We start from the raw sequence: 13,505 nt of genomic DNA, 5'->3' as shown, positions 1-13,505 counted from the left end.
TTAAAAAAAAATTAACCGATTAATCGAATCGAAGTGTATTCTTAAGTATCGAAAATAATCGAATCGTTGGGTCAGGAAATCGATACTGAATCGAATCGCCATGATGGATGTGATTTACACCCCTACTTTGCACCCTCTGCTTGCTGTAAAAATTACTGCTACATGGCTTCTAACCAACTTTTGGTCACATGACACCACTATTATACACGCTGCACTGGTTCTCCTTTCACTTCCGAGTACCTCACAGGAACTTCTGTATGGCTTTGAAAGGGGATATGTAAGCAATGTTCAACAAGCATGGTTTTTGATGTCTCCCTAAAAAAAAAAAAAAAAAAACACCTGGAGATGCAACTTTTCTCAGAACTAACTTTAAAAAATAAAACTAAAGATCAGCTGATATATATTTTTTAAGGCTGATTATAATGACGTCAGTACAAAAATTCCCATATCTGTGCTGCCAACTTTTTGGCACCAATTCTTGAAGCTGATGTCACTTTTCATTCCTCCATTTACAGCCATATGAAAATTTGGTCAAATTCTGTTTTAATGCATACTGCACATTTTCTGTTAGTCCAATAAACCTCAATTCAATACTTAAATATTACTGTGTCCATCAGTTATTAGATATATCAAACTGAAATAGCTGTTGCAAACACCGAAATATTTAGAAATAAAAATAAGATTAATAGGGGTGCCCAAACTTTTTCATATGACTGGACATGATAAATATAAGTTACACAACTCTCAATTTAAGCAAAAAACTAACAAATGAAACAGAAAATAACAATAGTATGCAGATAGAGGAAGCATCAGCCATTATGAGAAAATAAAAATGCATATATCATCCAAAACTATCAGCCAGACGACATACTGCTCTACCTCTAATACAACTTCATGTTAAATGGGAGTCAAAGGACACCGTGCATCATCTGAAGTGCCTCTGACTAACCCAACAGAAAGTTCCAGCAGCCTCTTTTAGCATTTTCTCTATGAACTGGTCCCCATCGGAGAGCTTCCAAATCCTCAGTGGGATCTTACTGTTAAAGGTATCAGACTATTATAGGGAACAGAATAAAAAAATGTGCTCCCAAAACATAACATGTAACATAGAATATGGAGAAGACAGTCAATATTTGGAAAAAAATACTGACCATAAAGCAGATATAACTACACATGCATTATGCAGAAATCTCTCTAAAACGTCCCTTTTGTCTTCTCCAAGTTTTCCCTAAGTTGTAGAGAGGCCAAAAGTAAAATCAAAGTACGGTAGGTGGAGGAATTGCCAATTTGCAATTTATTAAAATCAACCTTGCCGGCAATTCTGTTTAATATGTAATTCTATTGAATCTGCTTTATGTCTCCAAGTAAAATCCATAAAGTGTCTTTTGTTTATTTATCCCACTTCTTAAACATTTTCTATACCTCTCTGGGAGCAACACAGAATATTTTGTCATCCTTGCAGGGACCTTATTTAATGACACTCCTCCCTTTGTTTCCACCTATTTTAATACGAGCTGCGGTTACACGCACTGCCCGTAAAAACATGCAAATAAAGAGCCACATGCTTATTCAAATATTCAGTCCTACAAAGGACCCATCTTCCACACTGAAATACAGTAAACCTGTGCTGTAATGAAACCCTCCACCATGGGCTGAACCTGTGCATGCTTCCTGTTAACCTTCTAGATGATAAGAGCTTTTAAATCAAGCCCACGTCTTTCTGACTGCTCATGTTTGTTTCCATTTTTGTGCATTTATGGTGCATTTGGTGTTGCACCTAGTAAAGCAAAGTTCAGCTGATAAGCGACAGCTCCCTCCCAAAGGCTGCAGCCATACAGCGGCAAAGCAAAGACCCTTTAGTTAGGGTTACAAAGCGGCATGAGTTCAGAGAGAGGAAGGTGACAGGAGGCCACATCTAATGATGACATCATTTAAAAAGGAGCAGCAGCATTTTGTTTTATTTTCTCTTTTCATGCACTCTTTCTTGTCTCCATCTCTTTATCGCTCCCTCTTTTCTTATCTCGTTTCTTTCTTACCTCCCTTTCAGTCTCTGTAATGCACCATTTTTCTGCTTAAATGATTTTCAATAAACTTTTATATACAAGTATGAATAAGAACCTTCTGGCAACAGTCTTGCTTGTGAAAGCAAAGCTGCTGGGCTACTATCATCTAGCTCTATGTAATCTAATCTCGGAGATATATTGGCAAAACAGGACAACACACCGAAAAAATAAATAAAAATGAATAAAAAGGAGCAGCAGCTAAAACACAGGTGACATTTATCACTGGCTGACTGGGTGCGGATTAGTGAGGCAGGCTATCGTCAGTGACTCAGTGTGATTAGGAAAGCAGGAATAGGAAGCAATGATATAAAAGCCGGGTTTAATGTAAGTTTATTCTCACTTGATAAAAAAGGTAAGGATAAAGGATAAAAATGGTTCAGGTAATTTCTGAATACTTTAGAAATATCATCAGCTTTTATGGTTTCTCTCCAACACACATTAAACCACATGTCAATTAAACTCCCTTAGAAATTTTAATTGGCCTGTTGGATTGCATGCAAGCAAAATAAACTAAAAGTTAAGATGGGTCAACCTTGGGACAAATCTGTCGTTTAACTTGTTATATTATAGGGATGGGTGATATGACCTAGAAATTAAGTTACCATTTGTTTTCCCACCAAATACGGATTGTTTTTTTTTTCCTCTCTTAAGCTTCATAATAAAAATAACAAACTTTATGTCAAAAATAGCTTTTGTCCCGATCGTCTGGGAGGTGACTTTAATTTAACGAAAATATTAAGTCAAAGAATCCTTAATTGAAAGAAACAAATTTCAAGCTAAATGTTTGCAGCTAGTGGTGTCACACAGTCTACTAGTTTATCAATTTTGAGTTAATATCTAAGAACAAAAATTAATAAGCTGATATTACTCTGAGCTTTTGAGGCCAAGAAGGTCACTGGTGGAAATATAAAAAAAGAAAATCTAAAGATTTTCCAGAAACTAATTCTTCATAAAGAGAAAATGCCATTTATTGACTTTATCCATTAACCTCTTACACCCTCAGGGGGTATAAATACATTTCTGCCTGACAAAAACACACAAAAGTAAATAACTTATAGCCTCACAGCTATTAGATTTAAGAAGAAACTTTTGGTACCTCTGTAAAGGTAAGATGTCATAGAATGGTTTTTTGGTGTCAGCACCATTGTAGCTTTGACCCTGCCTGAAATATTAGGGACAAAATACAAAATATTTTGCATTTTTTTGAACCTCGCCAAAATTTTCTTTGAAATAAACATTGCAAAACACTACCAAAATATTATTTATAGCACAAAAAAGTAGTACAGACTTTCAAATCTAAATGTTGTGTAAAAATATACCAAATTTGGACTCAATCAGATGAATCATATTTATTTTAGAATGGTATTAGTGAGAAATTTCTTAGGCGGAGAGGCCATTTTGGCACATTTATCCATAAATGTCACCAAACTGTGCCAAATGTGTTTTTTACATCAATACTGGGGGTTTGTTAAAATTACGAGGTCACGTGGCAGCTGGACCCACCGGTGGGTCCGTAGGGTTCTAGGGGTTAATCACCAAACCCTATTATATCATTCTATTGAAATAAAACCAGCTGCTTTTATGTAGGGCATTATAATTAGTCATGAATGTGAATCATTTTTCACTGCCATTTTATCCTGTAAAATAACTGAGCTACATTTACACTGGAAATAAGTTAAAATATCTTAAACCAAGTGTAATTACCATTAATTTGAGTAGATAAATAAGATGATCTGCCAATTAATAAGTATATTTACTCTTAAAATAAGATAATTAGCTAATATGTACTTGAAATAAGACAATGCAATTGTTTTTCCTTATTTTAAATGCAATTGTTTTTCAATATTTTAAATGTACAGTAGATTGTCTCGCTCCATTGGCAAAGCGTCTCACTTACCTCCTCAATTCAAGAAAATATGCATTTATTTTAAGACCTTTGAGATTTTGATTTTTTGCGGTTTAATGACAGAAGAATTCAAATTGTTTTAGTTAGAAATCTTTTTCTGTTATTTGGCAATCAGTGAACTCTCTGGAATAAGGAGGAACAATTCCTCCCGATTGGCTGATTTCAGACCAACATTAGGTGGAAACTTTGAAGCACCAGCACAATAATCTGGTTTCAAATTATATTTTTTTTCATGCTGACCGATGTTCTGGCTGAAGGCCAAGTCCTGCTGGAGGGAAAACTTGGACAGGTGGAAGAATTTAACAAACTTCTAATCTAAAGCACACCGTTTGGATTATTAAATTCTCTCCTAATCAAAGAGGAGTTGGTTAAACATCAGGAGAGCCTGACTCAGCCTTCCTCCCCTGGGCGACTGATCCACTGTGAGAGACGGGCTCCTAGCCATCAAGCCAGAGACGGTTTGTTGTGATTGAACCTCTGAACAGGATCAAAAGAAGAAAAACACCCTAAAAACCAGCTGAGCATCTCTATTCACCGTTTCCTAGAAGTTCAGGTCGGTTCGTTGGATCTCCAGACAGATTCAGAAACATTGATTTCCTTCCTGTTCCTCGATCTTCAACATTATTGGGCCAATAAAAGTAAAAAAAATAACATTAAATCTAGTCCAACTGCCATATATTGATATTAGATCTATCAAACAATAACATTTTGCAATCTATTTATTCATTTTGTTCTGCCAAAGAATAAAGATCATGAGAAGTTATCTTTTTTCCCCCCCAACCTAAAACTTGAAATTGCAAAAAAAAAGGAAAGATTGATGAAAGTCTTATTTATTTAATTTGAAAAAGTTCATTAATAAGTCGTGAGTTTCAAACAGAGTTGAATTCAGTTAAAGTAAAACTTTGTCTTATTTAAATGCAGCAGCTTTTATCTAACAAGGTCCATTCTTCCTTCTGCTTCCTTTTGTTACATAATCACACTTAACAGTTCGTTAAAATTATCTTAAACAATGACGTGTGCAATAAATGCCATAAATGCTCATGAATATAAAATTATCTGTATTGGGAAAAAAAAAAAAAAAAAAAAGTGGAATTTATAGTTGATTATAACCCAATTTTTTTCGAATTTCTGTGTTTACCCGTAAAACCATGTCCAATGCATGGGTGTCCTTCTGGTTTTAGCTGAGAAAAACAAACAAGCCAGCACTACCTCACTGAACAGGTTTGATTAAGTTTTAGATTTCAACAAGATGATCTAAACCATCGTTCCCAGAAACCGCAGGGCTGTAGATTTTTGATAAAAACGAGTCATACCTCTTAGTTTCTCCCTCACACCAGGATAAACGTCACCTTACTTTCACTATGACTAAACGACAGAGGTTTATTTCGCGTTTGAAAAAAAGAAAAAGGTTCAAGTTAAACCCTTCCTGTTACTCTGATTATTTTTATTTTTATTTTTTACTCTACAATCCAACACTACAACGGCATAACATGTTTCTTTATATTTGACACCCAGTGCAATAACTATATATTTAAACATCCATCTATATAAATACCCATGTAAACAACCTGTATAATGATCCCATCATATAAAAAAAGAAAAGCTGTCGTATGTGGATACACTGTATATATCCCATGCACCTTTTCTTCCTTAGTCACTTTCTTCCTCTCCTTTGATTATTTGAGCTGATGAAGCAAGTAAATTTCTCCACTGCGAGATCAGTAAAGTCAAATCACTATGTGCCTATAAGATGCCAAACAATTCACAGAACTTCACCTTTCCTTCATGTTGGCTTTTTCTTAAAAAAAACTCATCCATTTCAAACTTGCCATGGAAGAGGAAATCCTAGCAGTATTTTGATCAGCTTTACAGTACCATGGGAGGATGTTTGTGCCGTTTGGAGCCATGTGTGCTGCTAACCGCGTAATCCTGCACACGTTCTTTCAACCTGTTGAAACCTTTCATGCACATATCTTACAAATGAAGTAAGAAGCAATCATTAGCACAAATTCTGAAATCTAACCGACCCCGCTACCTTTTTTTCTTAAGCCAACAATTCATGCTGCAGCTATTGTGAAATTATACCACAATCTATGAATAGCTGCTTGGTCAGGGTGTTGTCTGTAGCTTTTTCTGTGCTGAAAGGTCCCGTCTCTAGTAAACAACATAGATAGGATCCCAATAGGTTTCCAGCAATATAAAGAATCCCCAAAAACTACAGAGAGAAGTTTAGTGCATGCTAAAATAAGTCTGAGAACTCCCACGCTTGCTTCAGCGATTAAGAGGCAGATAATGTTCTTGATGCACTCAGGATGACCTCTCCCATGATCCTGCAGAGACCAGTTAGTCTGCAGGATTTTCTACACTGCTGTGCTTAAGGATCAGCTAAACCAATTGATCTTTTAGTGCAATACATTTAAATACTTGGTGCAGTTCTCCAAGAGAGAGCTTTTTATATTTCCTGCTTCTCACTGTCTATGTTATCTTATATCCAGTCCAAGGTCACAGTTTTAGGTTAGATTCTAGCATTATTTTTGCTTCATTATTCATAATAATAAAAAGAAACACTGCACCCATGCCTTACCATCATGGAATGCTCCCTTAGCTTTCCCATTTTTATGTGTGACTAAAGGAAACAGCCCTAATGTAATATCGCTAGAATAACAGCATAAAAATGCATTCATATACTTTGGGGAAAATGTTTAAGGGGCTCATAATTGCAAGTTCTATTCTATCTTGCTTACCTGGAATATATCAGTGCACCCATGAGCAAGGCCCTTCGTTGCAAGTTACCTTTAGAGATGTGCTTGGTATGAATAGGTGAACTAAAGCTCCATAATGTCACCATATATTAAAGTTATGCTTGGATGTAATAAACAACAAAATGTGTTGCAATTGGTCAAGCTGTTTGTACTTTATCATGTCAGTTAGATTTAGTGATGGTACATGCAACCCAGAGGGAAACCAGATTTTAATAAATGCATTCAGGACACAGCTGATCAGCTACGTGAGGTAAACATTCACTTTATCATTATATATGGTATATGTGGTTCAATCTTCTGTAGCACTTGTCTTTCTTTTAAGTAAAAAAATAAATAAAAACACCTAAAGCTAAATTTAACAAGTCAATTTGATTCTGTTACCATCAACCTCTTCCAATGCAACACTTCCAAATATGCAATAGAAAACCCCTGATGAAAACATGTCTAATATAATATAATAAATGACTTTAATAACATCTTTACTATATGTGTAAATAAGTGTAAAGGGTGTGGCATGCTCCAGATTATCTCACTGAAATAGAGCTCAGAAACACAAAAGCTGCCTAAAATACTTTCATCCTGGTTGCTTTTACAATGAAATGAGGTTTTTCCAGATATGAAGGTCTTAAACAGTGTTAAAAACTGCTGAGAAGGTCATGAAGCAAAGTTAATCCTATTGTGAAGGAGGATCTAAGTCATCTTTGACAACGTAAAGACAAAAATTCCTAGAAACCAAAGAACCAGCCTGGCAGATCTTTCCAAGAAATTTTTTTAACCAAACATCCTCTGATGAGGAGGAACTTCAAACCAAAACCAAAAGACAATCCCCTGTTTTTTGGAGTTAAACAGCACATTCTTATCATTGAAATTAAAATATTTAGGAAAACTAACAAAAAATAAATAAAAATCCACCCTCGTCACTCCCTGCAGGAGGAACCAGAACCAAAAAAGATCAAATAAAAGACGAAATGCTGAAATAAGAATATCCCTACCCTTTATGCAAAAATAAAACTGATGTGATCATAGAGGCCTATTGGGTACAGAGAAAGAACTGAATCAAATGGTCCCCTACGGCTTTATGTAAACAAAATGTCGAAGCCGTTACCTGGAAGTGGAAGATGCCGGCATATCCCTGCTGGAAGCTCTGTCCATGAGGGACCACTCTATGGAGGAGGTTATCATTGAGGGTCAGTGAGGCGATGGCTGCCAGCAGCCAGCAGTCTCCTGCAGAAACAATCACACAACACCAAACTAAATTAATTCACCTTCCCTCCAAAAGCTGGATTAAGGTCAGAAGCTCCAATGATCTGGTTAATGTACTGGAATTCAATGTTATAAAAAAATAATCCTCGTTAAAGCTGCTAAGACTGTTAGGCTTAGCATGATACTTCTGGCATCCACTGGCTCAGATACACTATGAGTTTAAATATGAAAAGTATTTACAGCTTTTTACAACCATAACATTCCTGATTATTTGTGCTAGATCCAAACAAAGTAGTACCCAAATACAAAAAATAAAAAAAAATCTTGATAATTATAAATATTTTACAAATATAAAACTAAAAAGAGTTGGTTTGTAATGAATGGAATTGCTTTCATTTCCCATAAGTAGACTCCATTAGTGGAGAAGTTCATGGGGTGGGAATACTTTTGTGATGCAGTGCAGTGCGGTTTTTTTCCTAAAAAGGGCGTTCTGGTTCTGGAAATGGGAGTGGTGCTGAGCTTCAGATTAGAGCTGAAGCCTGGAACCACCTTAAGTCAACATTAGCAACAATCAGAGCCACCTTCAGCTACAGAAGCCACTTCTGCTCAATCTATGCAACAGCTTTTCTTTACAGCTCAAGAATAACCAACGAACCACGACAGGCAAACATGCCGGCTGAGGTTATTAACAGAAATCTTTGATACGCTCTCTCGAACTGCTGATATGTTGCTGAACAACTTCTTTCTTTAATATAACCTGTTGATTATGTCCCAACTGGTGTCGTATCTTGGTTTTGTTGAAGCCCAAGTTAAATCCCAAACACTTATGGAATGATTGCCTGGGGGTTGGCGGCCTGGTGGTTAGGGCATAGAGCTTGGAAACCTGAGGTTGTCAGTTCAAAATCCACTCCAACAGACTGCCACTCTTGGTCTCTGAGCAAGACCCTTAACCCCTGATTGCCCCCCCAGGCACCCAACAATGGCAATACCACTGCTCCCCAAGGGGTTGGGTTAAATGCAGAGGTAAATTTCTCCAATGTAAGATTAATAAAGATCATTTATTATTATTATTATTATTATTAAACCACCTGTTTAGAGAGGCTTTACTAAAGAGTTTCATCAGATATAGAGATTGTTTCTCACGAGGACACTTTTAAACAGAGGGAACGTTAGAAAAAAGGAAAAGTACATTAATCTTAGATGAAGTCTGAATGGAGCATTTCAGTTATAAACTTAAAAAGGAAGGTCTCTCTGTAACCTGCTGTCGTAACTCAGTCCGTACTCATGTTCTCGCCAAGTCCTCGCCAAGTATGGTCTTGAGCAGAACACAGGAAAGTGTGGACTTAGGGAGAATGGAAGTACGCAACGTAATATGGGTCAATTGACACAGAAGTGTACTCGTGACGTCACCACATGCTTGGCTCCCCTGTAGCTGCAGATATCTCTAAATAATAATAATTTCTTACTATAAGATAAACAGAAATCAAATGAACATCTTGGTCTGCTGCAGCCAGTCTAAGATTAGACCTGGCTGACGTTATCCATAGAGGTCCGCCGGTTTAATTTTTTTAAATTGCACATTAAATCAGTAAATGGACCATTTAGTGATGCTTAAAACTATAACATTCTCACCTCAAATTATCTTAAAACATACTTTTATTGAACAACGGGAACAGAAAAGAGAACTTTTAACTTAATACTCTGAGCTCTGTTGGCGCTCCATTGAAAGCTGCTGCTGCCGCAGTGCATGCTGGGACAGCTGTCAATCTCAAGAACGGACAAGTCTGCTCTGATACATGCTTGTTAAATAGTGAGGGGCGAGAACAACATCCGGGGACCTTGTCCGTTCTCGGTCTGTTGTTCTTGTAGTACATAAACCAGGCCTTTGGTATTGGTACAATTCTATGGCAGCATCACTGCACCTCCACAGACAAAGCAAGTGGGAATGATAAGAGAATTCCTCGAAATGAGTGACCCTGATTCGAGTTCGACCTGTGGTCCTATCTCGCATTTCTCTCCCACTCTCTCATGCCCCATTTCCTGGCAGCGTACTGTCAAAAAAAATAAATAAATAAATAAATAAATAAATAAAAAAAGCCACTAGTGCTGTAAAAATCTAAAAATAAATAAATAAATACAGCAAAATGACAGTAAAGATCAGCATTGGGTTAGAACAGTAGGACCAGTAACAACAAAAAACGTTGTACTCTGGGACCTGGTTAAAAAAATATTTTTATTCTTTTTTAAAGTTGTAGGGAAACGGTTGCATTTCTGCATTCTTCCGAGTGGTGCCCGACCGACTTTTGTTTAGTGAATAAAGTGAATGTTATTGGTGGTTTATCAAGAGGGTGGGATTATTGTGTTGGTTCACAAGCAAGTTTGATTGTGACCAGTTTCATCGAAGCATCTTGCTAACCAATTAGCAACTTAGTGCTAGTAGGTTCCCAATGGGAAATTCCATTGAGACCAAGTAGCACGAAATTGGTGACTTAGAAATGACACTGTCAAGGAACGCCATGGACAGCGGAAACATGCAAGAGGAGGAGAGTTTTGTGTCGGAGGTCGTGGATAAGTCTCCTTCATCATACATTTTTTATTTAGAGGAGGAAAGCGGGGACAAAGATGTTGTGGAAGAGGACGCCAGGGCGGCAGAAGCTTGGTTTAGGTGTAGAAGCCCTTGCCTCTCGACACTGCCAGTTCTGTTAGCTCTACACCTGCCAAAGACACAGACGTCCATCCCCTTGAACACTGGGACGGAACTCAATGAGAAAGGAAATTATTCTTATTCTTATTTCAACCGTTGCTTATATTAGCTGCGACATTTGAATCAAGATGCTATGACCGAAAAAATTTGATTGACAGATGACCGTTGATATATGATTGGACGAATTTAGGTGTACAAGCTGACGTATAACTAATAGAAAAAACACAGATTTAAGACAGTTTTTTTTTTTTTTTTTTTTTATAGAAATTTCCAACATTTTGGGACAGTATAGTCTGATAAAGAGTACATTTGTATACATGTTGAGGCCAGAATGATTTGACATTTAAATATCATTTCCCTATGATTTTAAAGCAAGCTCTCTGCTGTCAAGGCTTCACCTGCCTTCGGAAACCAAACTGATGAAAGTCTATTTGGCATGGGGTTCACATTTTCACAGCATTTCTCTTGCAAATAAAGAAGGCAATATGTAATAAATATATATTACAAAAAGGATTTAAAAAAAATAAAAACCCCGAAAAAAAAAAAAGAAAAAAAAACATGCATCTGCACTGTCACCCACACACGCCATATCAGCATGATACCATTGTAATTCTAAAAGTTTGAGTATAACCAGCGGCTCATATAGTGGGCCTGATTTTCGGTGACTTTTTTCCATCCCTTTTTTCTCAGTGTATTTTAGTGCAACGGGACGTAACGCTGAAATACACCGGCAAGATCTCTGATATCTAAACTCGCCTCCACATGTTTTCTTAATAGGAAAAGCACAGAAACATGTTAGAGTTCTGAATGAATAGAATTCCCACCAGCTATTTCTGCCTCTGTAGGAGGAGGACTTCAGTTCTTCATTTCCACCATATAAAGTGAAAAAGAACCTAGTATTTAATTTGAGTTTACATTTCTTTAAAATGCAGTAGCCAAAAAGAAGCACACTATATCATATTATCGATAGCATTATGATCCAAACTGCATTTTTCTCCCCTTCTAATAAACACTAAAAAAAATTAACTAACACAACATCATGTTGATAGAGCTATTGCTGCCATTCACCCCACATATTATGGTATGTTGTTTTTTATATATAGTTAGATTTATAGCTAATAATTTCATAACAATTAGCAATGCACTATTTTATCGCAAAAGTTAATGCCACTAGCAATTATGTTAACCCTTTAATTTATTTTAAACAGAAAGCACTCTTAAACCATCCGTGTTGCATCTATCAAGGGGAAACGAATAATCTGGAGCCAAATGTGAATTTGACCATAAGACTAGACTGATCTGACCTCAGTAGTATCAGGATCAAACTCCTCATGAACGGACCATCCTGTTTGCTGTTAGATGACATTTATCATTTGGCTCTATAATTATAGACTGAGCTGATGGTTTAAGCAATTTAGTTTGACGTACAGCAGTGTTTATGTTTCTCATCACACTTCTAATAAGCGTTTAAGATTCTACATTATTCAATGTTCTCTGCAGCCGAAGGGAAGGAAGGAAAGCTTCACCAATGACTACATCAGTACCAAATTTGCCAGAGGGCCCCTTGCAAACTTAAGCTGTGATTTTAAAGTCTATCGGATTGTCTTAAACTTTGTCCTTTTCCAATTGTGTAAATGATTCTGAAAGAACAGAAGGATCGGACTCACCCAGAGCTCCCTGACAGATGTCTGTGCGAGTTGCTCCGTCTACAATGAACTCCGGCCGCCTGCATAACTCCTGTGGAGAACAAATAAATCAGCACATTCACGCCTTGATAACTTATTTTCAAAGCATTACGTTTTTTTTTTTTTTTAAACCTAATTACCGACCACAGTTCATGCCAAAAAAATTCAGATCTTCCACACGGCATAAAGGTGTGTTTTTTTGTTCTGTTTTTTCTTTTAACCCAAGAAAGTTCATTTTTTCAATTTTTATACTAAAGATGTATTAGTCTGATGTATTAATACATCCGACTCTGTGTGGTTTATAAGGATATGAGGGTGGAAAAAACGGCTTTAAATTTCAGAGGATGTTGTACCCAATTATGAAAGCTGTGACTAATTATAAATCTAGAAGTCGCTCTTTAAGCAAAGGTCAGAATGCAAGTTTTGCAGCTTGCAAAAGGAAATCTGAGATAAATTATTGAGTAAAATATCTGGGGGGAAAAAAAAGTTATTAAACTAAAGCTAATAATGCCAAGATAAAATCTTTGTTTCATTTTTAATATCTGTTCCAACACCTGGTGCAGTGGAACTAACCATTTTCCCCCCAATGGATCTGTGAAGTGTTTAGCATGAATCAGAGAGAAAACTGTATTTTCTGCTTCATAGCTGTAGTTGATTCTGGCTGCAATCAAGCTAGAGAGAGCAAGACTTCAATGGACAACATGAAGGCTGAAGATAATACAGTAAACCTGTGATGTTTTTTTTATTTTTTTCCCCTTTAAGCTATTTACTTACAGGTGCTGGTCATAAAATTAGAATATCATGAAAAAGTAGATTGATTTCAGTAATTCCATTTAAAAAGTGAAACTTGTATATTATATTCATACATTACATACAAACTCATATATTTCAGATGTTTATTTTGTTTAATTTTGATGATTACAAATGACAACAAATGAAAATCTCAAATTCATCATATCAGAAAATTAGAATATTACTGAAGACCAATAAAAACAAAGGATTTATAGAAATTTTGGCCAACTGAAAAGTATGAACATGAAAAGTATGAGCATGTACAGCACTCAGTATTTAGTTGGGCCTCCTTTGGCCTGTATTACTGCAGCAATGCGGCGTGGCATGGAGTCGATCAGTCTGTGGCACTGCTCAGGTGTTATGATAGCCCAGGTTGCTCTAATAGTGGCT

The 13,505-nt window shown here is 36.5% G+C and overlaps 1 protein-coding gene across 3 annotated transcripts in view; it reads right to left on the bottom strand.

The window, feature by feature from the left end:
* capn1 (calpain 1) overlaps positions 1 to 13,505 on the bottom strand; it is a 51,630-nt gene that overhangs the window by 21,806 nt on the left and 16,319 nt on the right. For all 3 annotated transcript variants that reach the window (XM_038291328.1, XM_038291330.1, XM_038291329.1), the window contains 2 exons: positions 12,306 to 12,375; positions 7,837 to 7,955 (listed from right to left, as the gene is read on the bottom strand). In XM_038291328.1, coding sequence (XP_038147256.1) covers positions 7,837 to 7,955; positions 12,306 to 12,375 — 189 coding nt within the window. The remainder of the gene's footprint in view (positions 1 to 7,836; positions 7,956 to 12,305; positions 12,376 to 13,505) is intronic.

This window comes from Cyprinodon tularosa, unplaced genomic scaffold (assembly GCF_016077235.1).
Source record: "Cyprinodon tularosa strain WSP-4 unplaced genomic scaffold, ASM1607723v1 ctg299, whole genome shotgun sequence".
Taxonomy (NCBI): Eukaryota; Metazoa; Chordata; class Actinopteri; order Cyprinodontiformes; family Cyprinodontidae; genus Cyprinodon; species Cyprinodon tularosa.
The sequence above is the reverse complement of the archived record's forward strand: the minus strand, read 5'-3'. Positions and strand labels throughout refer to the sequence as shown.